Below are 24508 nucleotides of genomic sequence, written 5' to 3'. Positions count from 1 at the left end.
AGGTTTAAACCCAACGCCGTTCCCACGGGGGTTTACCGTACTGTACTGATTAAAGGCAGCGCTTCTCAACTTTCAGCCATTTTAAGACAGGTGGACTTCAACTCCCAGAATCCCCCAGCCAGCCATGGTTGGCTGGAGAATTCTGGGACTTCAACTCCACCTGTCTTAAAAATGTCCAAGGTTAAGAAACGTGGGTTAAGGCACAGGACAATGAGTAGGAAGCAGAGCTGGATTCCGGCTGCCATTACTACCAGTTCGGCGCCTGAAAATTTTTGCGCAGTTGCACTTAATACGATCAACATTAAAAAAAGGAATGAAAACTACATTTTTTCAATGAAGATTGTTCTGCCCATGTGCAGAACAGAAAAATCAAGATGGCGCCGCCGAGTATAGAACTGACACAGTCACATATCCGCTAGAGTTACTACCTATTCAGCCGAACCGGACCGAATAGGTAGGAGCCCACCACTAGTAGGAAGACCCCCAATTCACGTTCATTCTCAGCTATGGAAGCACCTCTAGGGCCAGCCATAGTCCCTCTCTTGGTCCAGACGTTATGTGGAAAACCAGGAACTGGGCGTGAGTGGAGCCTGCTGCCTTGAGCTCCCTGAGGACAGGCAGGATCTAAACCGAATGAAGAAATCCCTAAATGATCTCAGCGTTAAGGTTTGCATCCCGTATAGACGCGCAAAGTGAAAACATGCTAGGTTCTGACTCAACCGGAATCCTTCCTCTGCTTCGGGAGGGGAAAGTGGATTGCAGCACTTCCTATTTCTCAGGTAGCTCGATTCCTGGTTTCCCTCCCCCCCCTCCCTCACCTCCAGGGAGGGAAATAACTTTTTCCCAGCTTGCATCACTATGGATGTTGGGAGCCAAGGTGCACAAACCGAAACACGCTGGCTGGGTTCTCCTTTATTTTCTTCCTTGCAACATTCCCACATTCACAGCTTGTCTGCTCCTGCTCTCTAGTGATACAGCTGTGTACTGCAAGCAGGGAAAGTGAAATTGAGCAATTGAGGCAAATATTTAGAATATTCTATTCTAAAGAGAGGACTGGGGGGAAAACATTGGGTCCGATTATCTGACTCAGGTCATCTTTCCAAACGGAACCAATACCGTGAGTTTCACATCTCATCCTAAAATAAGACAGGCTCTTATTTTCTTTTGACCCCCGAAATAAGCCCTTGGCCTTATTTTCGGGGAGGTCTTCTTATTTTTGAGGCGCAGGAGGCGGCGAGCATGGTCACCTCATTGCTGCTTCTGTGTTGCAATATTTTCAGGGGAGGGCTTATTTTAGCGCATGCACTGAAAATATTATCCAGGCAGGTCTTATTTTTGGGGAGGTCTTCTTATTTTTGAGGTGCAGGAGGCAGTGAGCATGGTCACCTCATGGCTGCTGCTGTGTTGCAATATTTTCAGGGGAGGGCTTATTTTAACGCATGGGCTCAAAAGCCCAATTGGGTTTATTATCCGGGGAGGTCTTATTTTCAGGGAAACAGGGTAGGATTGTGGCATGTGAGAAGGCAGTCTTATGAGCAAAGCATTCCTGGGTACCCGAAATTCCTATGGAAACAGCACTCAGCCTAGTCACAAGTTTCCAAACCTCAAGGGTTGTTTTCTCATTGTTTTCCCTGCACGGCTGCAATTTTGTCTCCAAACTTACATCACGACCACCTGTCCCAGTGGACAATGCACAACCACTATATAGCCACTTGAGCCGTGCGCCGACACATTTCAGCACGGCTCCAATCCTACTTCGTTTCAAAGGACGAAAACCAATCCAGCAGATTTTTTGGAAACTGTAGTGATGCATTTCATCCCTGGTACCCCAAGGCTTTATACCAAAGCCAAAGTTTCAAGAAAATATATATATATATATGGTGTAGTTATAAAAGAAAAAAGAGACATTGTGATCTCCGGAACTTAAAATATGTTGCTTTCGTTAGCCCCTGCTAACATCGTCAGAGTGTAAAGACTACCATTAAAGAGATATCTGCCTTTATACACCATTAATCAATTAGACCATTGCCCACATGATAAGCACGTGATAGACAGGTGGGAGGTCGGTAGATGGGCCTATCACGCGCGTAATGGTCTAATTGATTAATGGTGTATAAAGGCTGATATCTCTTTAATGGTAGTTTTTACACTCTGATGATGTTAACAGAGGCTAACGAAAGCTAAGCGAGCAACATATTTTAAGTTCCGGAGATCGCAATGTCTGTTTCCTCTTTTATATATATGAGAAGGAATGAAACAAATTGACTGATTATTATTTCTTTTGGTAAAAGATAACATTCCCTAGCCACTGTACAAAAGAGGGGTGGGGGGAAATTCCTGACATTAAATACATCAAAAAAAGGATACTGAATGTGGGGTGGGCGGAAGAAAATAAATAAAAAATACTTGCAATGGTCCACCCAGGCATCTTTAGTAATAAATTAAATATTTAACAATGTCACCCATTTTAAAAAGACGGCACGTAACTCATAATAAAAAGAACGTTAAAAATCTTTTTTTTTTAAAAAAAAGAGAGAGAGAGAGAGAGAACCCAATACTGTTAAATAGGAAAAAAGTGCACAAAGTCAATTTTTATACATTGCATCTAGAGAAAGTACATCTTAAAATACATAAATCACCATGACAGAAGAGCAGAGACCAATTCCTGCCTTAGGATAGAGTGGAGAGCCCGGAAGTGGGCATCCGTAATGGGCCTCTCCTTTTTGTTCGTGCTATTTTTCTGTCCTCGTTCGCCTTTCTACACCCAGCCCCCCTTTTTGGCCAACCTCAAACATGTGTTCCACCCCCAAAACAAGAGAGAAAGACAACCAGACCAACCACAGCCCAGTTTCATACACCGTAGACATTTTCATTTCTGGAGGATCTCAAACTGGTTTCCGCCATTTCCCCGTACGTGGGCGCAATCACTCCCAAAGAGAGTTTGCCAGACGAACGGAGCTAAGACCAGAATTGGACTCGGTGAAATATCACGGCTGCTGGTCCCCGGGACCTGCCTCCTCCAAGAACCTTGGGAATTGCAACTGGATGAGATTGAGCGAGAAGGGACGTCTGGTCATGTAGAAGTTTCAAACGAGGATCGCCGCAAGATTGGAAGAATTGGTTTTGGACAGGTAGTAGAAAATGAAATGATTGAGGAAAAACAAGAACATTATTAGTAGGAATAGACGTCCTTGTAACTGATAGGCAACTTAGTCCCCCTCTTGGTTGGTTGGTTGGCTTAAAATACCAAGGACATCTCTCCTCATTGGTCATCTCTGTGATCCTTTCATAATACCATGCAATAGCTGTTCATCCCGAGGCATTATTACATTTGCTTGGAAGCATAGAGGAAATGCTGCTTTTCACCCAGAACGGTACCTCTGGTTAAAAAAAATCCCTCGTCTTCCTTCCAATTTCCTGAACAGAGGACACACCGGTCGCTGAGAAATGGTAAAATTCCCCTTCCTCTGGAAAAGAAAGGCATCTCAACGTTTGGATTAATTTAGTTTGGCGTGGTGGTCTTGGCCATCATCATTCGCAGCCCCATCCATTTCCGTTTCCTGCTTAAAAGCACTTCGCAGATGTAACGATTTCCAGTTTGCTCGAACCGTGGGCTCCGCAGTACATCTCACCATCCCAAAAATTCACGTCAATTCCAGCGATTTTTTGTTTCTAAAAGTGGGCCTAAGTGCCCCATGAGACTTTTTTTTGGGGGGGGGATCTCCAAAGGCGTTGGGACAGCCTAATCCAGGAGATGAGAAATATAACTCCTTTTTAAAAAATTGCATCTAAGGGTGATTGGGTAAATGCGTCTGAATATTTCCACTTGGTTCTACGTATTCAGCTGGAAGGAAGCGGAATCTAACCTTGTAGATAGACCAGAAGATCTCAAATGACTTGGAATCGGGGAATAAGAAGAACCAAGAGAGGGAAAATAAATAGCAGGAGATGGGAGAAACCCAAGAATTCATGAGCAACGTATCAAATGCGGCAAAAAGCATGAAGAGACGCTTGGATGGAAGACTGGATGAACACGTGCTTGTAAAGAATTGTTTTCTATTTTATCAAACAATTGATTAAAATGTTGATGAGGCTCAAAAGAAAAATCCACTGGAAAAAAAATCCCAGTGGAAAAAGCACAGTTATTAGAAGCGGCGAACTTCCTTGCATACTCTTAAGCTATCCGTTCACAACCAGACTTTACAGGGTGATTGTGATGATGATTTTGGGGTGGGGTTGGGGGGTGGGGCCATCTCCTACCACTCCCTGAGCAGAAAAAAATGGAATGCAAATGGCATCTGGCTTCCTGCTTTTACAAAAATATATCAAGGGTTAAGTTGTACATCAAGGTGAAGGCATTGGGGCTGGACACCATGCGCGTATGGCTATTCTAATATGCCAGCTACTCTACATTTTACTCTGGTTATCTGGAGAAGAGGGTGCAGATGGGAATTGGAAGCCCAGGTCAAGACAAGACAAGGGGGGGGGAGGATTGTAGGAGTGAGATGCGATGTAGCCATAACAACATTCTTTCTAGAAAGCCAAGGTCATCCTTTGTCTTTGCACCTCTGCACCTGACCGGAATTGGATGGGTGGAAGCTGCCAGCATGGCAGTGGGAGATTGGACCATGGGATGGACTGGTGGGTGTGGGGGGCAAGATCATCAACTTTCAACTGGGTGGGGGAAACCAAGCAGCTTTCAGATTCGGGTTTTCCCAGATATGCCAACATGGCTCTCTTAATAAATTGGAACTTTGAGCAATACTTTGCCTTGGACTCTGATTTACTTTTGAATGCTATTTGGAGCCCTGACATTAACCCTAACCTAACACCCTTGTTCTAACACCACCACCAGATTCCAGCTGGAAATCTGTAGGGAGACTTAATCCTTATTCAAAGCCATGGCTGACTTCACCCATTGATGCAAGACTCTTTAAATCATAGACTGCGGGTTCCCAACGCAGAATCCCCCAATTGCAAGAATCAAATCCACCTGCCTCTACGGCTTAGCGCAAGATTGAAAAGGAGAATTGCGATGATTCGATGCCGCAGAACGAGGTGGAGAACTGCCTTGGGACATCCCAAACCGTCGTCGCGGGTTTCCATTACTCTGGAAAAAACATCTCTTTTCCCATCCTTCTTCCTTCCTCCCTTCCCAAGTATCCCTGAACCCAGTGGCTGCTTTGGAGTTTACATCCAACTTTCAAGAGAAAAAGTCTACTTTCTAACTCTTAAAAGTAAAAATCTGCCTTCTGAACAAAGACCACCTAAAAACCCAGAGTGGGTTTCGAGAATAACTTGTTTCCTGTTCTACCCTCCCTCCCACAAAAACCCACCCCGCCCTATAATAAAATAAATAGTGCCCGCCCACCATCAATAACCTGAATTCTGTGTGCCCTCTGCAATCATGCATTGGTGAGAAGGGGAATCACAGCTTTGGTTAAGAGTGCACATGCAAAAATGGGGTAAAAAAAGGGTGGGGACTAGTTCTGAATTTCCCCATTTCCCAAGAGATTTGATCAAGGGAATTCAGTTCCTTAGGGATATCAACAAACAAACAAAAAACCTGCCCCCCTCCCCAGGTTTGATCTAGCTCTCTAGCTAAATGTTGCTTCAAGAAGTGAAAAAAACGAGACCTCACGGTGCTCCCTGGCTGTGGCTGTGTTTTCTTTTTTTAAAAAAAAGGGGGGGGGAGGAAGAAAGAAAGAAGAAAAAAAGGAAAGGGGGGGATGGGGAAACCCATCGCCGGCGACGAGTGCATTCTTCCAAGCCTCACCACTTTTGGAAGTCAAGAAGGGTGAAGGCAGGCGCAAAAAGCTGAAGGACAAAGACAGAGGAATTCTTTTGAGAATAGGTGGCCGTATTTGTCCCTTTGGCTGGGAGTCGGTGTCCCACGCTCCGAATGTGCAGCAGAAAAGACCACTTTGCAAAAGAGAGAGAGGTCTGTATTCCATCCTCCGTGTTTACTAATGATGGCGGGTTTTTCCTCCCAATACAGAAAGGAAATTCAAGGGCAGAGAAAGCCAGCCTATGGGGGAAGAAAGAGATGTTCCGGACACGCTAATTTTCTATGCGCAGGGATTTTTCTCGATTCTTTGTGTAGTTTGATGGTAGGAGAGTCATCGGAAAGGAGCTGATTGCCTCTAGCAGAAATAGTCCAAAATTGCCCTTCAGCTCCCTGATGGGTTTATTCCTTTCTCTGCCTTCCACTGGTGTGAATTGCTCCGAGGATTAGACCAAGAGGCATCTCACAAAGGCCCAGATCGTGTGTCTCACCTCACACATCCATTCTGAATTTTCCAAGAGGAGGAGGAATACTCGGTCTGGGTCACTGGCTTCACTGGTGCCAGCCAACTGGCCGACCTTTCCTGCAAAGATGCAGGATTCTGTCCTCCCCCTCGAGACAAAGGCAAGCATGTACTGCAAGCGCCAAGTTTCCTTCTCACCAACCTACCCTGAATTAACATCTGTCTTCACCCTACATGGATTGCGTCCTCACCTTGGAAGCGGCTGAGTTATGGCTTTGAAACCAGCTAAGCTAACCTCCTGGTTGATTTCCATCCGTCATCACCAGAGGAAGTGTTTGGCTTGCAGGAACCTGAGCACCCGGGAGGGAGGGAGGTCCCCCTCACCCCGCACCCCCCAATGCCTCTTGATCCATGAACTGCAGCATGTGCTGAGAAGACACCAAACTGGCAGCCCAGCTGAACTTCACCCGTGCCTGCTCCACGCTCAAAACGGGGCTATCTCATTCCCGGCCGTGCGTGTACGCTTGGGTGTCTCGTACGTCCGTTTTCCCTCCAATCGATCTGGGATTCCTACCGCAAGCCGATGGCCGTCGGCATTGCCAAGAGTGTGTGCACAAGACAAAGAAGAGAGACAGATGCAGGGAGAGAGAGAGATTAAGGATAAGCCTCCATCCGGTTCGGTTTGGGATCCCTTTCCAAATGTAGCTTCCCGCCTCCTAAGCACGTTTCACCTCCTGCTTTTAGGCCCGGAGAGACCATTTACACAGTCAATTGCCTTTTTGGGGGGCTGTGGGGAGGGGGTGGGAAACCGAAGGGCAGATTTAAGCTCAGATGCACCCATTCCACCTGAACCAAATGCAAAGAAAAAAAATCTGATCCCAGTTGGTTTTTAAGGGTCCTCTCTTGCTCTCCTCCTCCTCTCGCTGTGCAGCTTTCAGCCCCATCCATCCACTCTTCGGTCAGCAAATCCCCCCTTATCCCAAAACACACATCTAGAGTTTGTTTAGTTTCCTTTTTTTTTGTTTTTTGTTTTGTTTTTTTCTTGGGCTCAGTTCAGCTTCCTTAAATTTTGACCCGAACGAGGAGGTGGGCAGAAGGATTGCCGAAGTTCTCACTAACACTCATCTATGTTAAGGCTGATGAACTCCTGTATACATTTTCGGTACTGAAGCTCTGTAGGGCTATTGTTGGTATATTGACCTGGATGCCCAAAGGGACCCTCGGCTTCACGCATCTCTTCGTTCATCCGAGCCAGACGCAGCCTGTAGGATGAGAAGCAGAGAGGGATTTTGAGTTAGCCAAAGGAGGGGAGAAAACAGGGCTTGGATCAAACAGGGATCGTACTGGCATTCGGGAGTTAAACCCTTCGGCACTAAGGAAGCAGCACAGTTGCTGAATAGCAATAGCTAATAACAATAACACTTATATACTGCTTTACAGTGCAATCTCTAAGCAGTCTACAGAGTCAGCATCACTTGCCCCCCGCAATCTTGGTCCTCATTTGACCCACCTTGGAAGGACGGAAGGCTGAGTCAACCTTGAGCCCGCTGAGATTCGAACTGCCAAATTGCAAGCAGCCGGCAGTCAGCAGAAGCAGCCTGCAGTACTGCACTCTAACCACTGCACCCCCTGGGTCAGTGAAGATAGTGGTCTGTCAGAGCTAAGCCACAATTCTCTCTTTTTGGCAGGGACGTAACTGGCCCAATCTATTCCTGGGGTGTTGAGTTTCCAGATCAGCCCTTTCCAGCTCCAACATGCATTTCATCTCCGACGCAGGAAGGACACACTTACAAGGTCACGATGTCCGCGTTCGCGGCCTGGACAGCGATGCTGAGGGGGTCCTGCCCGTCCTCGTCCACTGCGTGCTGGTTGGCTCCTCTCTTTAGGAATAAGCAGACCTGGCTGCCAAATGTTGAAAGAAAAGAGGAAGAAAAAAACGGAGAGAGGAAGTGTAGGTCAGCCAAGAATACGCTGTGATGGAGAAGGAGAGTTTGAAGAGATGGGTGACACCAAGCTTAAGAAGCATGAATGTGTCACACCAGACTTTGATTATACTACTTTACACTGGATCAGTTCCTCTGTTTAGACTTCCCACCTGCAAATGACGACTACCTGGGTCAGATAACATCAGGTGTTGCTCTTCTAAGTCACCATTCATCGTGCACCTATGGTCTTACTCCTAAGACGACCCCAGTTCTTTAGCTGTTCCCTTCATTTGGCAACTGTGCATGCGCACAGTGGGAACAGGCTCCAACTGTTTGTCTGCCTCACTAATGTCTGACTCTGAAGGCAGCTGATAACTGGCATACGGCCGTGGCCCCCTCTCTGCCTCCGACGCAGAGCCCTCGTCCGAGCCTTCCCCAGACTCCAGGACTGGCCCATCTTCCTCCCCAACCTCCTCACTCTCCGAATCTGCTGCCAGCTCTGCTGGCGGGCCGCAACACCACATCTTTTTTTTGGTAGCTGAAGGCACAGCGGGCGACTTACCCAGTGTGGCCCAAATATGTGGCGTGATGTAGAGGTGCCCTCCCCCGGATATCTCTTTGGTTAACGTCTGCCCCATTCTGGAGCAAAAATTCACAAGCTATTAGTGAGCCCTGAAAGAAGCAGAGAAAGAAAAGTTAGTTTTGGAGTCTTGGACTTCTCTTACATTATACAGGCAGTCCTCGACTTAACGACTATTCGCTTAGTGACCATTACACAGCACTGAAATAAGTGACTTGGGACTGTCCTTCTCACTCACGGCCGTCGCAACATGGATTATAGGAGTTAGATGTTATGTAGCCATAACAACATTCTTTCTAGAAAGCCAAGGTCATCCTTTGTCTCTGCACCTGACCGGAACTGGATAGGTGGAACTGCCAGCATGGCAGTGGGAGATTGGACCGTGGGATGGACTGGTGGGTGTGGGGGAAAGATCTTGAACTTTCAACTGGGTGGGGGAAACCGGGAAGCTTTCAGATTTGGGTTATCCCAGATGTGCCAACATGGCTCTCTTCATCAATTGGAACTTTGAGGAATCCTTTGCCTTAGACTCTGATTTACTTTTGGATGCTATTTGGAACCTTGACATCCCTATAGTGACGTGAGCAAAATTCAGACACTTGGCAACTGACTCAAGATTTACGACAGTTGTAATATCCTGGGGTCCCGTGATACCCCTTTTGCGGCCTTCTGACAAGCCAAGTCAACAGGGAAGCCAGAGTCCCTTAACAAGCGTGTGACTCGCTTAATAACTGCAGCGATTCTCTTAACAACTGCGGCAAGGGAGGTCATAAAATGGGCAAAACTCGTGGTCGTACGTCGAGGATTATTTATGTATCGTAGCTTTAAGGAGAAACTCCATCCCCTTCTGCTCCACATTTGGAGATCCACTTGGGATTCTCCCCCACCTGAGTAGATTTCCCCTGGCCTACACTTAGCGGGAGGCGATGAAATCTAGCTGGCACTGACGACGATCCACTTAATGCAGAGGTGGTATTCATTTCACCTTCCCTACCGGTTCACAAATGTGAGCGCATGCGCCAAGTCTGCGCATGCGCTCAGCCTTTCATGCATGCGCTTTGGCTAAAAGAAAAGGGCCTAAATGGGATGCCATAGAGGTGGGGTGGTTGGGCGGGGCCATCTGCGATTTCAACTACCACTTCGGAAGAACCGTTCCGAACCGGCTAAATGCTACCTCTTGACTTAATGACACATAGACACGTCAGACCTGCTTTGCCCTGATGGAGCAAATCTCGAAACCGGCCCGGCGCCGCGTGGGTCTCGCTCACCCCCATGACAGCCTGGATCAGCGGGGTTTTGTTCTCGTCCTCTTCGTTCACCCAGTTGACGTTGGCGCCGTGGGCCAGGGCCTCCGCCATGACCGGCAAGTTCCTGGCCCTCGAAGCCTTGTAAACCAGCAAACCAGGATGCAGCTCCCTCAAGTCTTCCAAATCGGAAGCCTCCTGCTCGATTTCGACTTCCCCGCTGGAGTCTTCTGACACTTCGCACTCTGCAAGGAGGAAGAGTAAGGAATGAGACACCGTCTACGGCAATGACGGCTAACCTTTTTGTCATCACGTGCCAAAAGCAGGGGGGGGCGCAGGAGGGTCGTGCGCGGGAGTGCCCACACCCATGATTCTATGTGCACAACACCCCACCGTGCGTGCGCACGCGACCCCCACCTTCCCCTGCTTTCGGCACATGATGGACCCGTTTTTCACCCTCCCTGAGCTTCAGAGGCTTTGTAGGCATTGCGCGTTGCGTTGTTTTTTTGTCCTCCCCAGGCTTCAGGAAGCTTCCCTGAAGTCTCCGGAGGACGAAAAACGGGTGAAAAATGAAGTCCAAAGCCAGCTGGCCAGCACGCACATCCGCATTGGAGCTGACAGGGCAACGCCTTGCGTGCCCTAACAAATGGCTGCGCATGCCATAGGTTCACCATCATGGGTCTATGGGGAAATTCTCAGTCATGCAGGTCGTGGTTGCTTTATTTTTATTTTCTTCAGGAGGCGACTGGACTTTTTGGGTTTTCCTTGAAGATGTTTCGCTTCCTGTCCAAGAAGCCTCTTCGCTTGTGAAGAAGCCTCCCGGAGGAGAAGCAAAACGTCTTCAAGGAAAAACCGAGCCCATTTGCCTTTTGGAGAAAAAAAAAGGATGAGAATACGGGTGACGAAGCATTGATCCCGAAACTTGTATCTCCCAACAACGACTTTGCTACGTGGGTTATTCAGCTAGTAGCCACCGTGATCGCTTATCTCTCTTCTCTGATCTCAAAGATGGCAGCCACGGCGGTCGGATGTGGCAGCGGGTTCTACGGCTGCGCTCTGCAGAAATTCCTGCGGCCCATCTCCCTCCTTGGCTGAAGATCTCACCTTCTTCTGTGACACTATCAACCACCGAGCCAAACACCAAGACGTCTGTGCTCCCATCAGTGCTACCACCCAGTCCACTGTCGCTGCTTAGACCTAGGGGATCAAAGGAGGAACCAAGTAAACCTTTAATATAGAGGCACCGTAACTACTACCGGTTTTTCCCTGTGTTAGTCGGTCAGGTTTCCTGCTCTCCTCTTCTGGTTGCCCATCATCTAGTAGGGACCAGTGGTGGGATTCAAATGTTTTTTTTACTAACAGTTCTGTGGATGTGGCTTTGTGGGCGTGGCAGGGGAAGGATATTGCAAAATCCCCATTTCCTCCCCACCCCACTAACCTGCTTTCCAACTCGGTTCTCCTGTTCAGGGCAACAAAAAAAGATCAGCTGGGAGGCAGCAGGGGCGGGGCCAGCCTATTTGCCAGTTCTCCGAACTACTCAAAATTTCCGCTGTTGGTTCTCCAGAACCTATCAGAACTGGCTGAATACCACCTCTGTTTCAGCAGTTCCAAGAAGGCTCCACATCCATTTGCACAATTCACAGAACAACCTCCAACCTCAAGGGCTTTCTAGAAGGATGCAAATGACCAGCAGTCTGCATAGACCACAATGGGGGCAGGGCCAGCCTATTTGCCGGTTGTCCGAACTACTGACAATTTCCACTACCCGTTCTCAGAACATGTCAGAACCGGCTGAATACCACATCTGTCAGGGACATTCTGCCCTAAAAGGTCTCTACCTCTTTCCTGAAAACATTTTTCTCCCTCCCCCCCCCAATCTTTTCCAAACTTCCCCAGGTCACACGTTTCATTTGAAAACCCTTACCACCAGTGTGTTTTGGAATGGGTTTTTTTTGGGTGAGGGAAGGATTTCTAGATTGTGTTAAAATCTGGGTGCCTGGGAGCTTCATTAAAAGGATGTAGGAGGAGGTGAAAGGAGGGGGAGGAGAAAAGGAGGTGTACAACCTTAAACAAAGGTCCTTAGCAGAGAGAAGGAACAGGGAAAAGCCAGGAAGGTACAGCTGGAAGGGATCTTGTAGGTCATCTAGTCCAACCCCCTGCCCAAGCAGACCCTTTTTTTTCATTTTTGACGGAAAGGAAAAAGATACAACCAGGGGACACAACATAGAACAGTGCTGTTTGTCCTTTTAAAACAGTGAATGAGCGATGCGTGGGCCACTGTTATCCCCTCCTGTCAAGGGACTTCCTTAATAATAGGGATGGAGCGGGACCAATGAGTGAAGAGAGAAATCTGCCCAAGGAACAAAGTTTTGTCCCACAGCTGTCTGGGTAGGAGGCAGATCAGCAAGCTAAGAAGTCTGGGAGAGCGAAACGTTAGGAGAGAAACATCCTGACTTTCAACCTGGTTATAACGACTACAGTTCCTCTTAACTTTAATCGAACTGGGTTTCTGTCCTGATCCCCCTCCCTTCTATGGGCTGCACCTGCCCGTTTTGGGTGTAGGTGCCCATTTCAAAGACCAAGATTTGTCTCTCAGCCAAAGTTGGATTTCTCCAAATCCATTCCAAGCCAGGTATTTCTGGGAATGTGGATCCTGAGCAGGGGTGGAATTCAGCCGGTTCGGACTGGTTTGGGCAACCGGTAGTTGCAAGGACTGGCTAGCCCCGCCCACCCAGGAGTCTTCCCACAGCCCATTTTGGATGCCAGGTAAGTGCAGGGCCCACGCTAGGAGGGCGAAAAACGGGCCTCTTAAAAGTTCCGGGCCCGTTTTCGGCCTCCGGAGCCTGAGGGAGGCCGTTTTCACCATCCCGGAAGCTCAAGGAAAGCCTCTGGAGCCTGGGGAGGGTGAAAACGCCCTCTCTCCACTGTGATGCAGGAGGCCGAGTAAGCCACTCCCACCATGGCCACGCCGGGCAAAGAGCTGGTTGCTAAATTTTTGAATTCCACCCATGGTCCTACGGGCCTCAGAGCCTCTTGCTTTGAGGTTGCCAGATATACCGGAAGGTCCCTGGTGACAAAGCCAGACACCACCTACCTCCATCCAGGAGAAAGGGTGACCCGCTGCCTCCAGGGCCATTGCTGGTCTCGCTCCACGGGCCGGCTCCCACCGGCTGTTGAGTCGACGCCTGGTTCCCACCTGGGGAGAAGGTGGTCAGGAACATTGACAACGGGCATCCAGAGCCCATTTTCACAGTCTTGCGATTTATATTCCCCCCCCCCCTTTAATGCATCAGATTTTGTTCTTCGCAGAGGGAGAGAAAGGGAGTTTGGGGAGGGGGAGAAATAAAGTTAACCGTCTGCTTATGTCTGGCACAAAACAAGAGAGAAGGAGGGGGGTGGAAACGCAGCTGTTGGATTTGAAATCAACGTTTCTCCCTTTACCGCCACTCTCTCTCGTAGCTGAGCATCGAGCTACCGCTGTGCGAGAGATCACAGATCCATCAACCGAACTTACCCCGTGGACCAGCTCCTGTGTCGAAGTATGAAAAGAGGGAATCCAGTTCGTCAGGACAAAAGAGAGAATCTCGCCGGAACTTCCTTTCCAAAGTGGCGGCTGTTTGAAAAATAACTTTCATTACTATTTGTATGATGTAGAGGCGTCAACACATACAATACAATGTAATACAATAGCAGAGTTGGAAGGGACCTTGGAGGTCTTCTAGTCCAACTCCCTGCCTAGACAAGAAACCCTAAACCGTTTCAGACAAATGGCTATCCAGCATCTTCTTAAAGACTTCCAGCGTTGGGGCATTCACAACTTCTGGAGGCAACTTCTGTTCCACTGATTAATTGTTCTAACTATCAGGAAATTTCTCCTCAGTTCTAAGCTGCTTCTCTCCTTGATTAGTTTCCACCCATTGCTTCTTGTTGTACCCTCAGGTGCCCTGGAAAATAACTTGACTCCCTCTTCTTTGTGGCAACCCCTGAGATATTGGAAGACTGCTCTCATGTCTCCCCTGGTCCTCCTTTTCATTAAACTAGACATACTCAGTTCCTGCAACCGTTCTTCATATGTTTTAGCTTCCAGTCCCCTAATCCTCTTTGTTGCTCTTCTCTGCACTCTTTCTAGAGTCTCCACATCTTTTCTACATCGTGGCGATCAAAACTGGATGCCGTATTCCAAGTGTGGCCTTACTAAGGCCTTACAAAGTGGTATCAACCCTTCACGTGATCTTGATTCTATCCCTCTGTTTATGCAGCCTAGAACTGTGTTGGCTTTTTTGGCAGCTGCTGCACACGGCTGGCTCCTATTTAAACGGTTGTCCGCTAGGACTCCAAGATCCCTCTCACAGTTACTACTATTGAGTAAGGTACCACCTATACTATAGCTGTGCATTTTGTTTTTCTTGCCTAAATGTAGAACCTTACAAACAGCTGTGTTTATCTTTTTTTAAAATGGCAAAGCCAGGATTTTTTAAACTGTGATTTATTATTGGACAAATCGCAACGCTAGGGTAGCTTCCTGGTAATGACCTGTTATCAGCAAATCTACCCCCTCGGACGAATTAGTGATAAAAAAAACTTTGGATTGTGCAGAGATGGACAAATTAACACTGAAATTAAAAGATAAAGAAGAGTCGGAATATTATGAAATTTGGAATAATTGGTACAAATGGCTGCAAAACAAGAATAAAATTAATTAAGCCAAAAAAACTATATATAAATATATATAGAACTGTGTATAAAGGTGTGTAAATATAGAAAATATAGAAGCAATAGCAATAGCAATAGCAGTTAGACTTATATACCGCTTCATAGGGCTTTCAGCCCTCTCTAAGCGGTTTACAGAGTCAGCATATCGCCCCCACAGTCTGGGTCCTCATTTCACCCACCTCGGAAGGATGGAAGGCTGAGTCAACCTTGAGCCGGTGAGATTAGAACCGCTGAACTGCAGATAGCAGTCAGCTGAAATGGCCTGCAGTACTGCACCCTAACCACTGCGCCACCTCGGCTCGAAATATTATATACATGTACAGATAAGCAAAATATTATATACATGTACAGGTATGATGACATAACAATGTTGATGTAATGACTGTAAGGTGTTGTAGAAGGGAAAAAATTAAAAAAAAAATCTGCAAAAAAAAAAAGAATCATGATGTAAAATGGACTATGTATAAAAGAGGACGTAAAGGGGGGAAAAACCGCGGGAAATGCTTTGTTCATAAATATTGTTATTTGTATTTCATTTTTTTAAAAAAATAATCACGTTTTCCCACCCCTCTCTCTAAGGGATATCTCAGAACGTGGCTCGGCCTACCTGAAGAGTGAGCAGCCGGGGAAGCGTTTCCCGCCTCGTGCCGATACTTCCTACGAGTCATGGGCGCTTTCGTAGTGCTGTTGCACCTTTGGCATTTCTTCACGCTCCAGCGACGGGGCTTCTGCTCATTGTCGGCCAGGGGTTCCCCAGAAGGTAGCTTCTTCAGAAACTTCTTCTCCACGTATTTGACTTTGATCCATGCTTCTTTGTCCTGCCTGTCAAGAAACCATTTCTCGTGCCGTTCAGTTTGCACACCCACATGCCCAACTTACTGTATTTTTCAGAGTATAAGAAGCACTTCCCCTCAACCTAAAAGTGGGTGAAAATTTAGGTTCGCCTTATAGACCAAATACAGGCATTTGGGGGCTCCTGAACCCTCCGTGCGTTGCGTTTTCGCTCTCCTCAGGCCCTCAGAAGCACTCGAAAGCCTAAAAACTGGCAAAAAAAGGTACATTTTTGGCAAAAAGGATGCATTTTTTGCAAAAACGGGCTGTGCAGAGAACTACAGAGTGCTTTTGAGGGCCGGGGAGGGCAGAAATGCAAGGTGCAGAGGCCAAAAACTATGTTTTTCTTGTTTTCCTCCTGTAAATCTAAATGCGTCTTATAGTCCGAAAAATACACTGATTATAGTTAGGGATTCCAATCTCCTTTTGGTCAGTGGGCGTGGGGATTTATAGTTGGATATATACCCCAAGAAAACAATTTAATCCGTTATCCGGCTTACATGTGTTGTCTGAACACAGAAGCAGCAGAAATAGTCCACAACTGTATAGCCATTTCTTTAGTCACTGTTGAAAGTTACAAGAGCACTGGAAAAATTTGACTTATAGCCATTTTTCACCCTTACAGCCATTGTAACATTAAATTCAGACCCCTGGCAACTGCTCTGTATTTATGATGGGTTGCAATGTCCCGAGGAGTCACATGATCCCCTTTTGTGAGCTTCTGACAAGTAAAGTCAACGGGGGAAGCCAGATTCACTTAACAGCTGTTATTACTAACTTAACTGCAGTGATTCACTTAGCAACCGTGGCAAGAATGGTCGTAAAATGGGGCAAAACTCGCTTAACAACTCACTCGCTTAGCAAGGGAAATGTGGGGCTCACATTGGCTCACTTACCCCCACGACAAACTGAGTTATTTAAAATGCTGGTATTGTGGCCCACCAGCGGCCAGCAGAGCTGGCAGCTGATTCAGAGAGTGAGGAGGTTGGGGAGGAATATGGGCCAGTCCTGGAGTCTGGGGAAGGCTCGGATGAGGGCTCTGTGACGGGGGCAGAGAGGGGTCCAGAGCCGTATGCCAGTTATCAGCTGCCTTCAGAGTCAGACATCAGTGAGGCGGAAGAACAGCTGGAGCCTGTTCCCAGTGTGCACATGAGAAGAGATGCCAGACGAATGAAAGAGCTAAAGAACAGGGGTCGACTTGGGAGAAAGGCCACAGGTGGATGATGAATGGCCCCTCCCAGAGGGAATAAAAGAGGAGCCAAAGGGGAGTGGAGCTTGCAGGAGACCATTAGTTCACTTAATTGGTTTGTGACTCTCCGAGGCTCCTTGCCAAGTTTTGCAGATATCAGCCTGGCAGCTCTCCAAGCCAGATAAGGTCTGTGACCGTAAATCCTCCCTTGAAAGACTTTGCTGGATGTGAATGAGCAGAATTCACAGTCAATTAATAAAAGGGGTTTTTGTCGGGACCAGGAGTTTGCTTCGTGCTCTCGGGAAGCCTCGCTCAGAACAACTGGTTTGGCTCTAAGCTGGGAGGCAGACTCTCCTGCTAATTCATGGGGAAGCAAGACATGGCAGAACTGAAACATGGGTAGCAGGGAGAGATGGGAAAAGCTTTACCTTGAGCTGCCGGCTGTCGGCTTTTTCAGCCCCATTTCCTCACACTGCGCCTCGTAGATCTGATTCATGGTAGAGTTGCCCAGCTCACACATCAGCTTTTGAACAACAGGTGAAAAAAACAGAACGTGTGAACCAAAATTGCTCCGTGTTTTCAAATCATATCATGGGATCTTCTCACTGATGATCCCCTCATTCTGGGACAGGTCCCCCTACAGAGGCCCACCTGGTGCGTTTCTTTGTTTCCAGGACTGGTACTTTTCTGCCCAGTTCAAATCCAACACACTTAAATACGATGCTAATTTTTAGGTAAAGGTTCCCCTTGCACATATGCGCTAGTCATTCCCGACTCTAGGGAGCGGTGCTGATCTCTGTTTCAAAGCCGAAGAGCCAGTGCTGTCCGAAAACGTCTCCGTGGTCATGTGGCCAGCATAACTCAACGCCAAAGGCGCACAGAACGCTGTTCCCTTCCCACCAAAGGTGGTACCTATTTTTCTACTTGCATTTTTTTAACGTGCTTTCGAATTGCTAGGTTGGCAGAAGCTGGGCAAGTAACGGGAGCTCACTCCGTTACACGGCGCTAGGGATTCCAACCGCCGAACTGCCGAACTTTCTGATCGAAAAAGCTCAGCATCTTAGCCCCCGAGCCACCGCGTCCCAGCTGCTAGTTCTTAAGCTACGGGGTTTTTTTCTCCTCAAACCTGCAAGATTTAATGCAGTGGTTTTCAACCCCTGGCCTTCACCTTGAAGAGGTGTGGGACTTCAACTCCCAGAATTCCCCGGCTCCTTCAAGGTGCCAAGATTGGAAAAACACTGGTTTACTTTTACTTTATTTCTTGAAGTGAATGCAAAATGGAATGTCGGAAACGTTACATTTTCTTCCTCAAGAATGCCTGAAGACTGTTGTTTTACTCATGATGTGATTTGGTGATTTGGATTCTCCGCCCCCACCCCACCCCTCATGGTGGGTTCCTACCAGTTCTAACCTCTTCTATAGAAGAGGTTCCACAAATCTACCATGCTGTTTAGAACCGGTTCCAGCTCCCTCCCCCCGCCCGTCCGCACATCATCAAGATGAAGAGCGAGAGGAGGAATTCTGGGAGTTGAAGTCCACAAGTCTTAAAGCTGTCAAGTTTGAACACCCCTGGTTTTTTTTTTCTAAAGGGTTAGGGGTGCAAGGGTCATGTAACTTGACAGCTTTAAGACTTGCACACTTCAATGCCAGAGTTCCTGAGCCAACATGACTGGAGGAGGAATTCTGGGAGTTGAAGTCCACAAGTCTTAAAGCTGTCAGGTTTGAACACCCCTGGGGATTTTTTCCCTAAAGGGTTAGGGGTGCAAGGGTCTTGTAACTTGACAGCTTTAAGACTTGCGTGCATCAAATGCCAGGGTTTCTGAGCCAACATTTTGGTTGCTAAGCAAGAGCGTTGTTAAATGAGTTTCACCACATTTTACAAATTGGTCACGCCCACCCAGTCACATGGCCGGCAAGCCACTCCCGTCCGGTCACATGGCTGGCAAGCCGCTCTCACCCGGTCACATGGCCGGCAAGCCACTCCCATCCAGTCACATAGCTGGCAAGCCACTCCCACAAAGCAGACCACACCTATAGAACAGGTTCTAAAAAATTTTGAAACTCACCATTGGTTCCTACGGGCCGAACCGGAAGTAGCTTGGCGGCCTGAGTTGCTGGAACCAGCAGTGACCCAAGGCCTGCCAGGCTCCTGAACTGGTTCTCCAAGAGGCGCCATAGGTGCAGCCATCTTGTTTTCTGTGCATGGGCAGAGCAATTTTAGTTGTATTGCTCATATGTGTGCACTGGGCATGTCCCTGAGCAAACTGGTAGTAGTTTCTGCCGGACCCCTCCCCCGTTGCCCCCTCCCCTCTAGAGCGGAGACTCTGGAAAGAGTGCAGAGAAGAGCAACCAAGAGGATTAGGAGACTTGGGGATTAAAACATATGAAGAACGGTTGCAGGAACTGGGTATGTCTAGTTGAATGAAAAGAAGGACCAGGGGAGACACGATAGCAGCCTTCCAATATCTCAGGGGCTGCTCAAAAGAGGGAGTCCAGCTATTCTCCAAAGCACCTGAGGGCAGAACAAGAAGCAATGGGTGGAAACTAATCAAGGAGAGAAAAAAACCTAGAAGTGAGGTGGAATTTCCTGACAGTGAGAACAATTAACCAGTGGAACAGAAGTTGCCTCCAGTAGTTGTGAATGCTCCAACACTGGAAGTTTTTAAGATGTTGGATAATCCTTTCTCTGTAGTGGTGTAGGGTTTCCTATCTAGGCAGGGGGTTGGTCTAGAAGACCTCCAAGGTCCCTTCCTACTCTGTTATTCTATTCTATTCTATTCTTTTGACTACTTAGCTAGTGAGGGGGTGGGTGGATTTGGCCTTTACCTTCAATAATTCTGGCTCCCAGGAATCCAACGTCAGCGACCGCACTTTAGAGCAGTGAACTCCCAAGCTCCTGTAGGAAAAAGCGAAGAGAGGTGGTTAGCTTCCCCTGCTGGCTATGCCCAATCAAATTGCAAGCGACGATTCAACGGGTGCATTTGTTCCGAAATAACTCTCTCAACGTGGCCGGAGAACAGCCTCCTGGGCCAGCTGAGAAGACAGAGGTGCTTTGATCTTCTTTGCATGCAAGGAGGCATGCATGAAAGTACCCTCTGAGGTTGCAGCTACTCTCTGAGCTTGTTGATTGTGTGTGTGTCTGTGTGTGTGTGTGTGTGTGTGTGTGTGTGAGTGAAAGCACCCAAATATAGGAGGGAGCATACTGCTTCCCTTTTCCCTTTCAGCTGCACCCTAGGAGCCTTCCAGGCAGGAAACTATTGGTGCAATCCACCACTAATATTGTGTGTTAGCTTTTAACATTTACAACAATTCATTTCTCCGCCTAAAAATTTAAAAGTATAATCAAGATTGCTTTCCTGCCATCCCATCCCTCTGTCTTGTACTTCTTCTTCCCTCTCCTTTTCTCCTTCCCACCCTTCTTCTCTACTTTCTTCTCTCCTCCTCACCTTTCCCTTTTCTTCTTCCCCTTCCTCTCCCCACTCCCCCCACTTCTTCCCCTTCCTGCCCTCCCTCCTACTCTTACTTCCCCTCCATTTCTTCCTCTCCTTTTCCCTTTCTTCCTTCCCTCTCCTTCCCTCTCTTCTCCTTTCCTCTTCCTGCCTTTCCCTCTCCTCCTCTCTCCCTTCCCTCCTTCCGTTGTTGTGTTTACATATTTTCCTCTTCAATCTGGGGTATTTTCGGGATAGCAAACCCGCTTCTGTATTTACATAACAATCTTAAGTTCCCTCTTCCTCATTTTATTTTCCATTCTATTCGTTCCACATATATCACCTTTTAAACGTATATTTGTATATTAATCCTTTTCTATTTCCCCCCTCCTTCATTCTGTAGTGTGTCGTCTGGATTATTTGATCTATATTCTTTTATTCGTATTCTTTTTCTGTGCTTGGTGATTTTCTTACAGACGTTTCGCCACCCGTCTAAATAACCTCATCTGTGTGAACCAGTGGTGGGATCCTCCCGGTTGAACAACCGGTTCGGTGATCGTGCGGTTTGCGCGTGCGCAGTTTGAAGAACTCTTCACTTCCGGGTTTCTTTAGAGGAGTAACACAGCTGATTCGTGTGGCCATCGCAGTGGTGGGATTCAAACAATTTGCCAACCAGTTCTCTGCCTTAATGTTTAGCTGGGTAGGCGGGGCTCGGTGGTCATGTGATCATGAGGGCGTGGCCAAGTCAATGTCACTCAAGTCGATGGGGAACTTCGCCTTAGTTGTTACAATGGTAATAAGGGTTAACGGGAGAGGCAGTTTCTGTAAGCAGGGCAATAAAGATTAGGCTAGAAACAACACCAGAATGTTTCCTTCCTGCCTTCCTTATGGGATTAGCCCTGTAAAGTGGAAAAAAACCAAAAGATTTCTTCCAAAAACCGGTTCTCTGAACTGGTTAGAAAGTTACCAACCGATTCTCCTGAATAGGTGTGAACTGGCTGAATCCCACCACTGGGCCATCTCCTCTACAGCATGAATCAGCCGAGAAGATAAAGGCAAGAAAATAGCATGGGCGGATGGGCGAACCAGTTCGTCCAAACCCGTCCAAACTGGCTGAACCCCACCTCTGGTGTGAACCCTACAGTTCATTATAGTTATGATATTGCCTAGTTGGGTAATGAAACGTCTGCAAGAAAACTGCCAAGCTCAGAGAGCACCAAGGACCCCACAATCTTCCTCCTCCTCTATCACTATCACCCATAACAACAACAACACTCCTCCAATTGCACTCCTTTCTAGCACTGATGACGTTATCTAGCTGGGTAATGAAATGTCTGCAAGAAAACCACCAAGCTCAGAGAGCACCAAGGACCCCACAATCTTCCTCCTCCTCTATCACTATCACCCATAACAACAACAACACTCCTCCAACCCATTCCTTTCTAGCACTGATGACGTTATCTAGCTGGGTAATGAAATGTCTGCAAGAAAACCACCAAACTCCGAGAGCACCAAGTATCTCACAGTTCTCCTCTTCCTCCACTCTCCACACCCCACTCCTTTCTAGCACCGATGATATTACCTAGTTGGGTAATGAAATGCCTTCAAGAGACCACCGAGGACCCCACAGTTGAACCCTGAGCTATAAATATTCTTGTCTATAGTGTGGGAAATACCTGTGTATCCCTGAACATTCAATGCATAGTAAGATGCCCAAGTTGATGCTCGCCCACCGGGGATCGGCCTGCCCGCAGTCACAACACTGGTCGTTGCCCGATATACTCTGCACCCTCTGCAGGATCGTTTCCCCTTTCCCACTTCGGTCCCGGGAATCGGAGGCGGAATCGATACTGCTGGTCGAAGGGGAAGCTGTTCGATCCAATTTCTGGAGTAAGAGAAAAGCTAAAGATTGAAATATCAGGCAAAGATACGGCTTGTCAGAGCCGAGGTGGCTCAGTGGTTAAATACAGCACTGCAGGCTACTTCAGCTGACTGCAGTTCTACAGTTCGGCTGTTCTAATCTCACCGGCTCAGGGTTGACTCAGCCTTCCATCCTTCCGAGGTGGGTAAAATGAGGAGTCAGTTGTTGCTGACTCTGTAAACCGCTTAGAGAGGGCTGAAAGCCCTATGAAGCAGTATATGTCTAACTGCTATTGCTATTGCTATTGCTATTGTCAAGCATCCCTCAAGCGGGTTCCTTTTTGATTTCTCTTAATTACAACCAAAAAATATTTTGGTATCATTTTCAAGGATAATCTGGAAGCTGATTGGATACAAATGCCTCCCGTCATTCTGAAAGAAAAAAAAAGGATGACCCATATCTGTTTTCTAATTTATAGGAAGATTTTATGAGAATGTGTCAGAGTGCACACAGTGACAACCAGGAACAAATACAGTAAAACAGGTTTGTATTTGAATTGTGGTTTTGTCTACAAAGAATATATACATACATGTACATTACCCAGACCTCAAACAATCAGCAATTACAGCACTGGCCTCTTCTTATTACAGGCTCTTAAAGTGATATTGGCCCAAAAACCTTGCTGACTCATTCCCAGCATTACATCATCGTAGGAGCTGGTCAACTCTTAAATCATGACCCTGACAGTATGTCTATGACAAATTTATGGGTATGACTCCCACTAGCCTTTTGGCTGACCGCTCTACTCACTTCAATGTAGCAGCTATCTGGGCTTTCCCGATAAGCAGAGGCTATACTCGCTTGGACAGCCTGGATCCACGCTTGGCGGAGTTTCTCTGAATCGGCTTGTAACATGCAGCTCCTGCAATGGGGAAAACGAGAAGAAGCTGCTTACCAGGAGAAACAGAATCAAAGTCTGGTCCAGTGAGGTTCTTGTTCTGATTGGGCTTCCCAAGAGCCTGAAGCAAACTCCGTGTCCCAACAAAAACCCCTTTTATTAATGTACTGTGAATTCTGCTCATTCACATCCAGCCAAGTTTTTTCAAGGGAGGATTTACAGTCACAGGCCTTATCTACCTTGGAGAGCTGCCAGGCTGATATCTGCAAAACGTGGCAAGGAGTCTCAGAGAGTCAGGAAGCAATGAAGCAAACTAATGGTCTCCTGCAAACTCCACTCCCCTTTCGCTCCTCTTTTATTTCCTCTGGGAGGGGCCATTCATCATCCACTTGTGGCCTTCCTCCCAAGTCGACCCCTCTTCTTTAGCTGTTCCCTTCGTCTGGCCACTGTGCATGCGCACACTGGGAACAGGCTCCAGCTGTTCTTCTGCCTCACTGATGTCTGATTCTGAAGGCAGCTGATAACTGGCATACGGCTCTGGCCCCCTCTCTGCCTCCAACACAGAGCCCTCCTCAGAGCCTTCCCCAGACTCCAGGACTGGCCCATCTTCCTCCCTAACCTTCCCTGGGAGACCACAGCAGTTCTCCTTTCTCAACCCTTTTGACACCAGAAGATATTAATTTCCCCTTTGCTTGTTATTTATCAGTTACGAATGCTTGGCGTAGCGACAGCAAATTTAGAGGCAAACTAAGTTACTTGAACACAGAAGTTTCTTAATGGTTAATGCCCACACCTTGCCCCTCCAAAACTGGGATTTGGAGCAGTGTGTGAATGGATCCCATTACGGATTGGTTAACAAGCCGTGGTTAAACAAATCATGACTTGTTGTAACAAGGAAAGCCAGACAGAGTAAGGGAGAAGTCACTGGACTTTAAAGGCATCCTTCTAACAAATTGCCAGTTTGTATGGTTTTAGTCGTAAGGATTAAACCAGAATCAACATAGATAGAGGAATATCAGGGCTTTATTTAAAGTGAGAGACACGGTGAATTGTTTAGATGGAGAAACTGTTGTGAAACAGAAAAAGCAGATGCATGTATGTACATTAATGTACATACAAGGGACGCAATGGCTCAGCTAAGACGCTGAGCTTGTCGATCGGAAAGGTCAGCAGTTGGAATCCCTAAGCGCCACGTAACGGAGTGAGCTCCCATGACTTGTCCCAGCTTCTGCCAACCTACCCGTTCGAAAGCACGTAAAAAATGCAAGTAGAAAAATAGGAACCACCTTTGGTGGGGAGGGAACAGCGTTCTGTGAGGCTTCGGGAGTTGAGTCATGTCAGCCACATGACCATGGAGACGTCTTCAGACAGCGCGGACTGTTCGGCTTTGAAACAGAGATGAGCACCGTCCCCTAGAATCGGGAACGACTAGCATATATGTGCAAGGGGAACCTTTATTTTATCTTTATGTATGTATATATGTATGTATGTATGGATAGACGAACGGACGCACAAGGAAGGAGAAATTCTTCTTCTCTTCCATAGCTCCAGATATCTAAACTGGCTACTTTAGCTTTCATTGAATGCTAGA

The 24508-nt window shown here is 47.3% G+C and overlaps 1 protein-coding gene across 1 annotated transcript in view; it reads right to left on the bottom strand.

Moving 5' to 3' along the window:
* Positions 1-24508, bottom strand: part of ACAP3 (ArfGAP with coiled-coil, ankyrin repeat and PH domains 3) — a 60843-nt gene that overhangs the window by 8355 nt on the left and 27980 nt on the right. Inside the window, exons 12-23 of the mRNA XM_032232192.1 lie at positions 22830-22941; positions 21835-22043; positions 19557-19626; positions 17159-17253; positions 15318-15532; positions 13512-13610; positions 13092-13193; positions 11102-11194; positions 10022-10242; positions 8736-8845; positions 8040-8150; positions 7449-7510 (exon numbers count right to left, since the gene is read on the bottom strand). Of these exons, the coding sequence (XP_032088083.1) occupies positions 7449-7510; positions 8040-8150; positions 8736-8845; positions 10022-10242; positions 11102-11194; positions 13092-13193; positions 13512-13610; positions 15318-15532; positions 17159-17253; positions 19557-19626; positions 21835-22043; positions 22830-22941 (1499 nt within the window). The remainder of the gene's footprint in view (positions 1-7448; positions 7511-8039; positions 8151-8735; positions 8846-10021; positions 10243-11101; positions 11195-13091; positions 13194-13511; positions 13611-15317; positions 15533-17158; positions 17254-19556; positions 19627-21834; positions 22044-22829; positions 22942-24508) is intronic.

The sequence above is a fragment of the Thamnophis elegans genome, chromosome 15 (assembly GCF_009769535.1).
Source record: "Thamnophis elegans isolate rThaEle1 chromosome 15, rThaEle1.pri, whole genome shotgun sequence".
In the NCBI taxonomy this organism is placed as follows: Eukaryota; Metazoa; Chordata; class Lepidosauria; order Squamata; family Colubridae; genus Thamnophis; species Thamnophis elegans.
The sequence above is the reverse complement of the archived record's forward strand: the minus strand, read 5'-3'. Positions and strand labels throughout refer to the sequence as shown.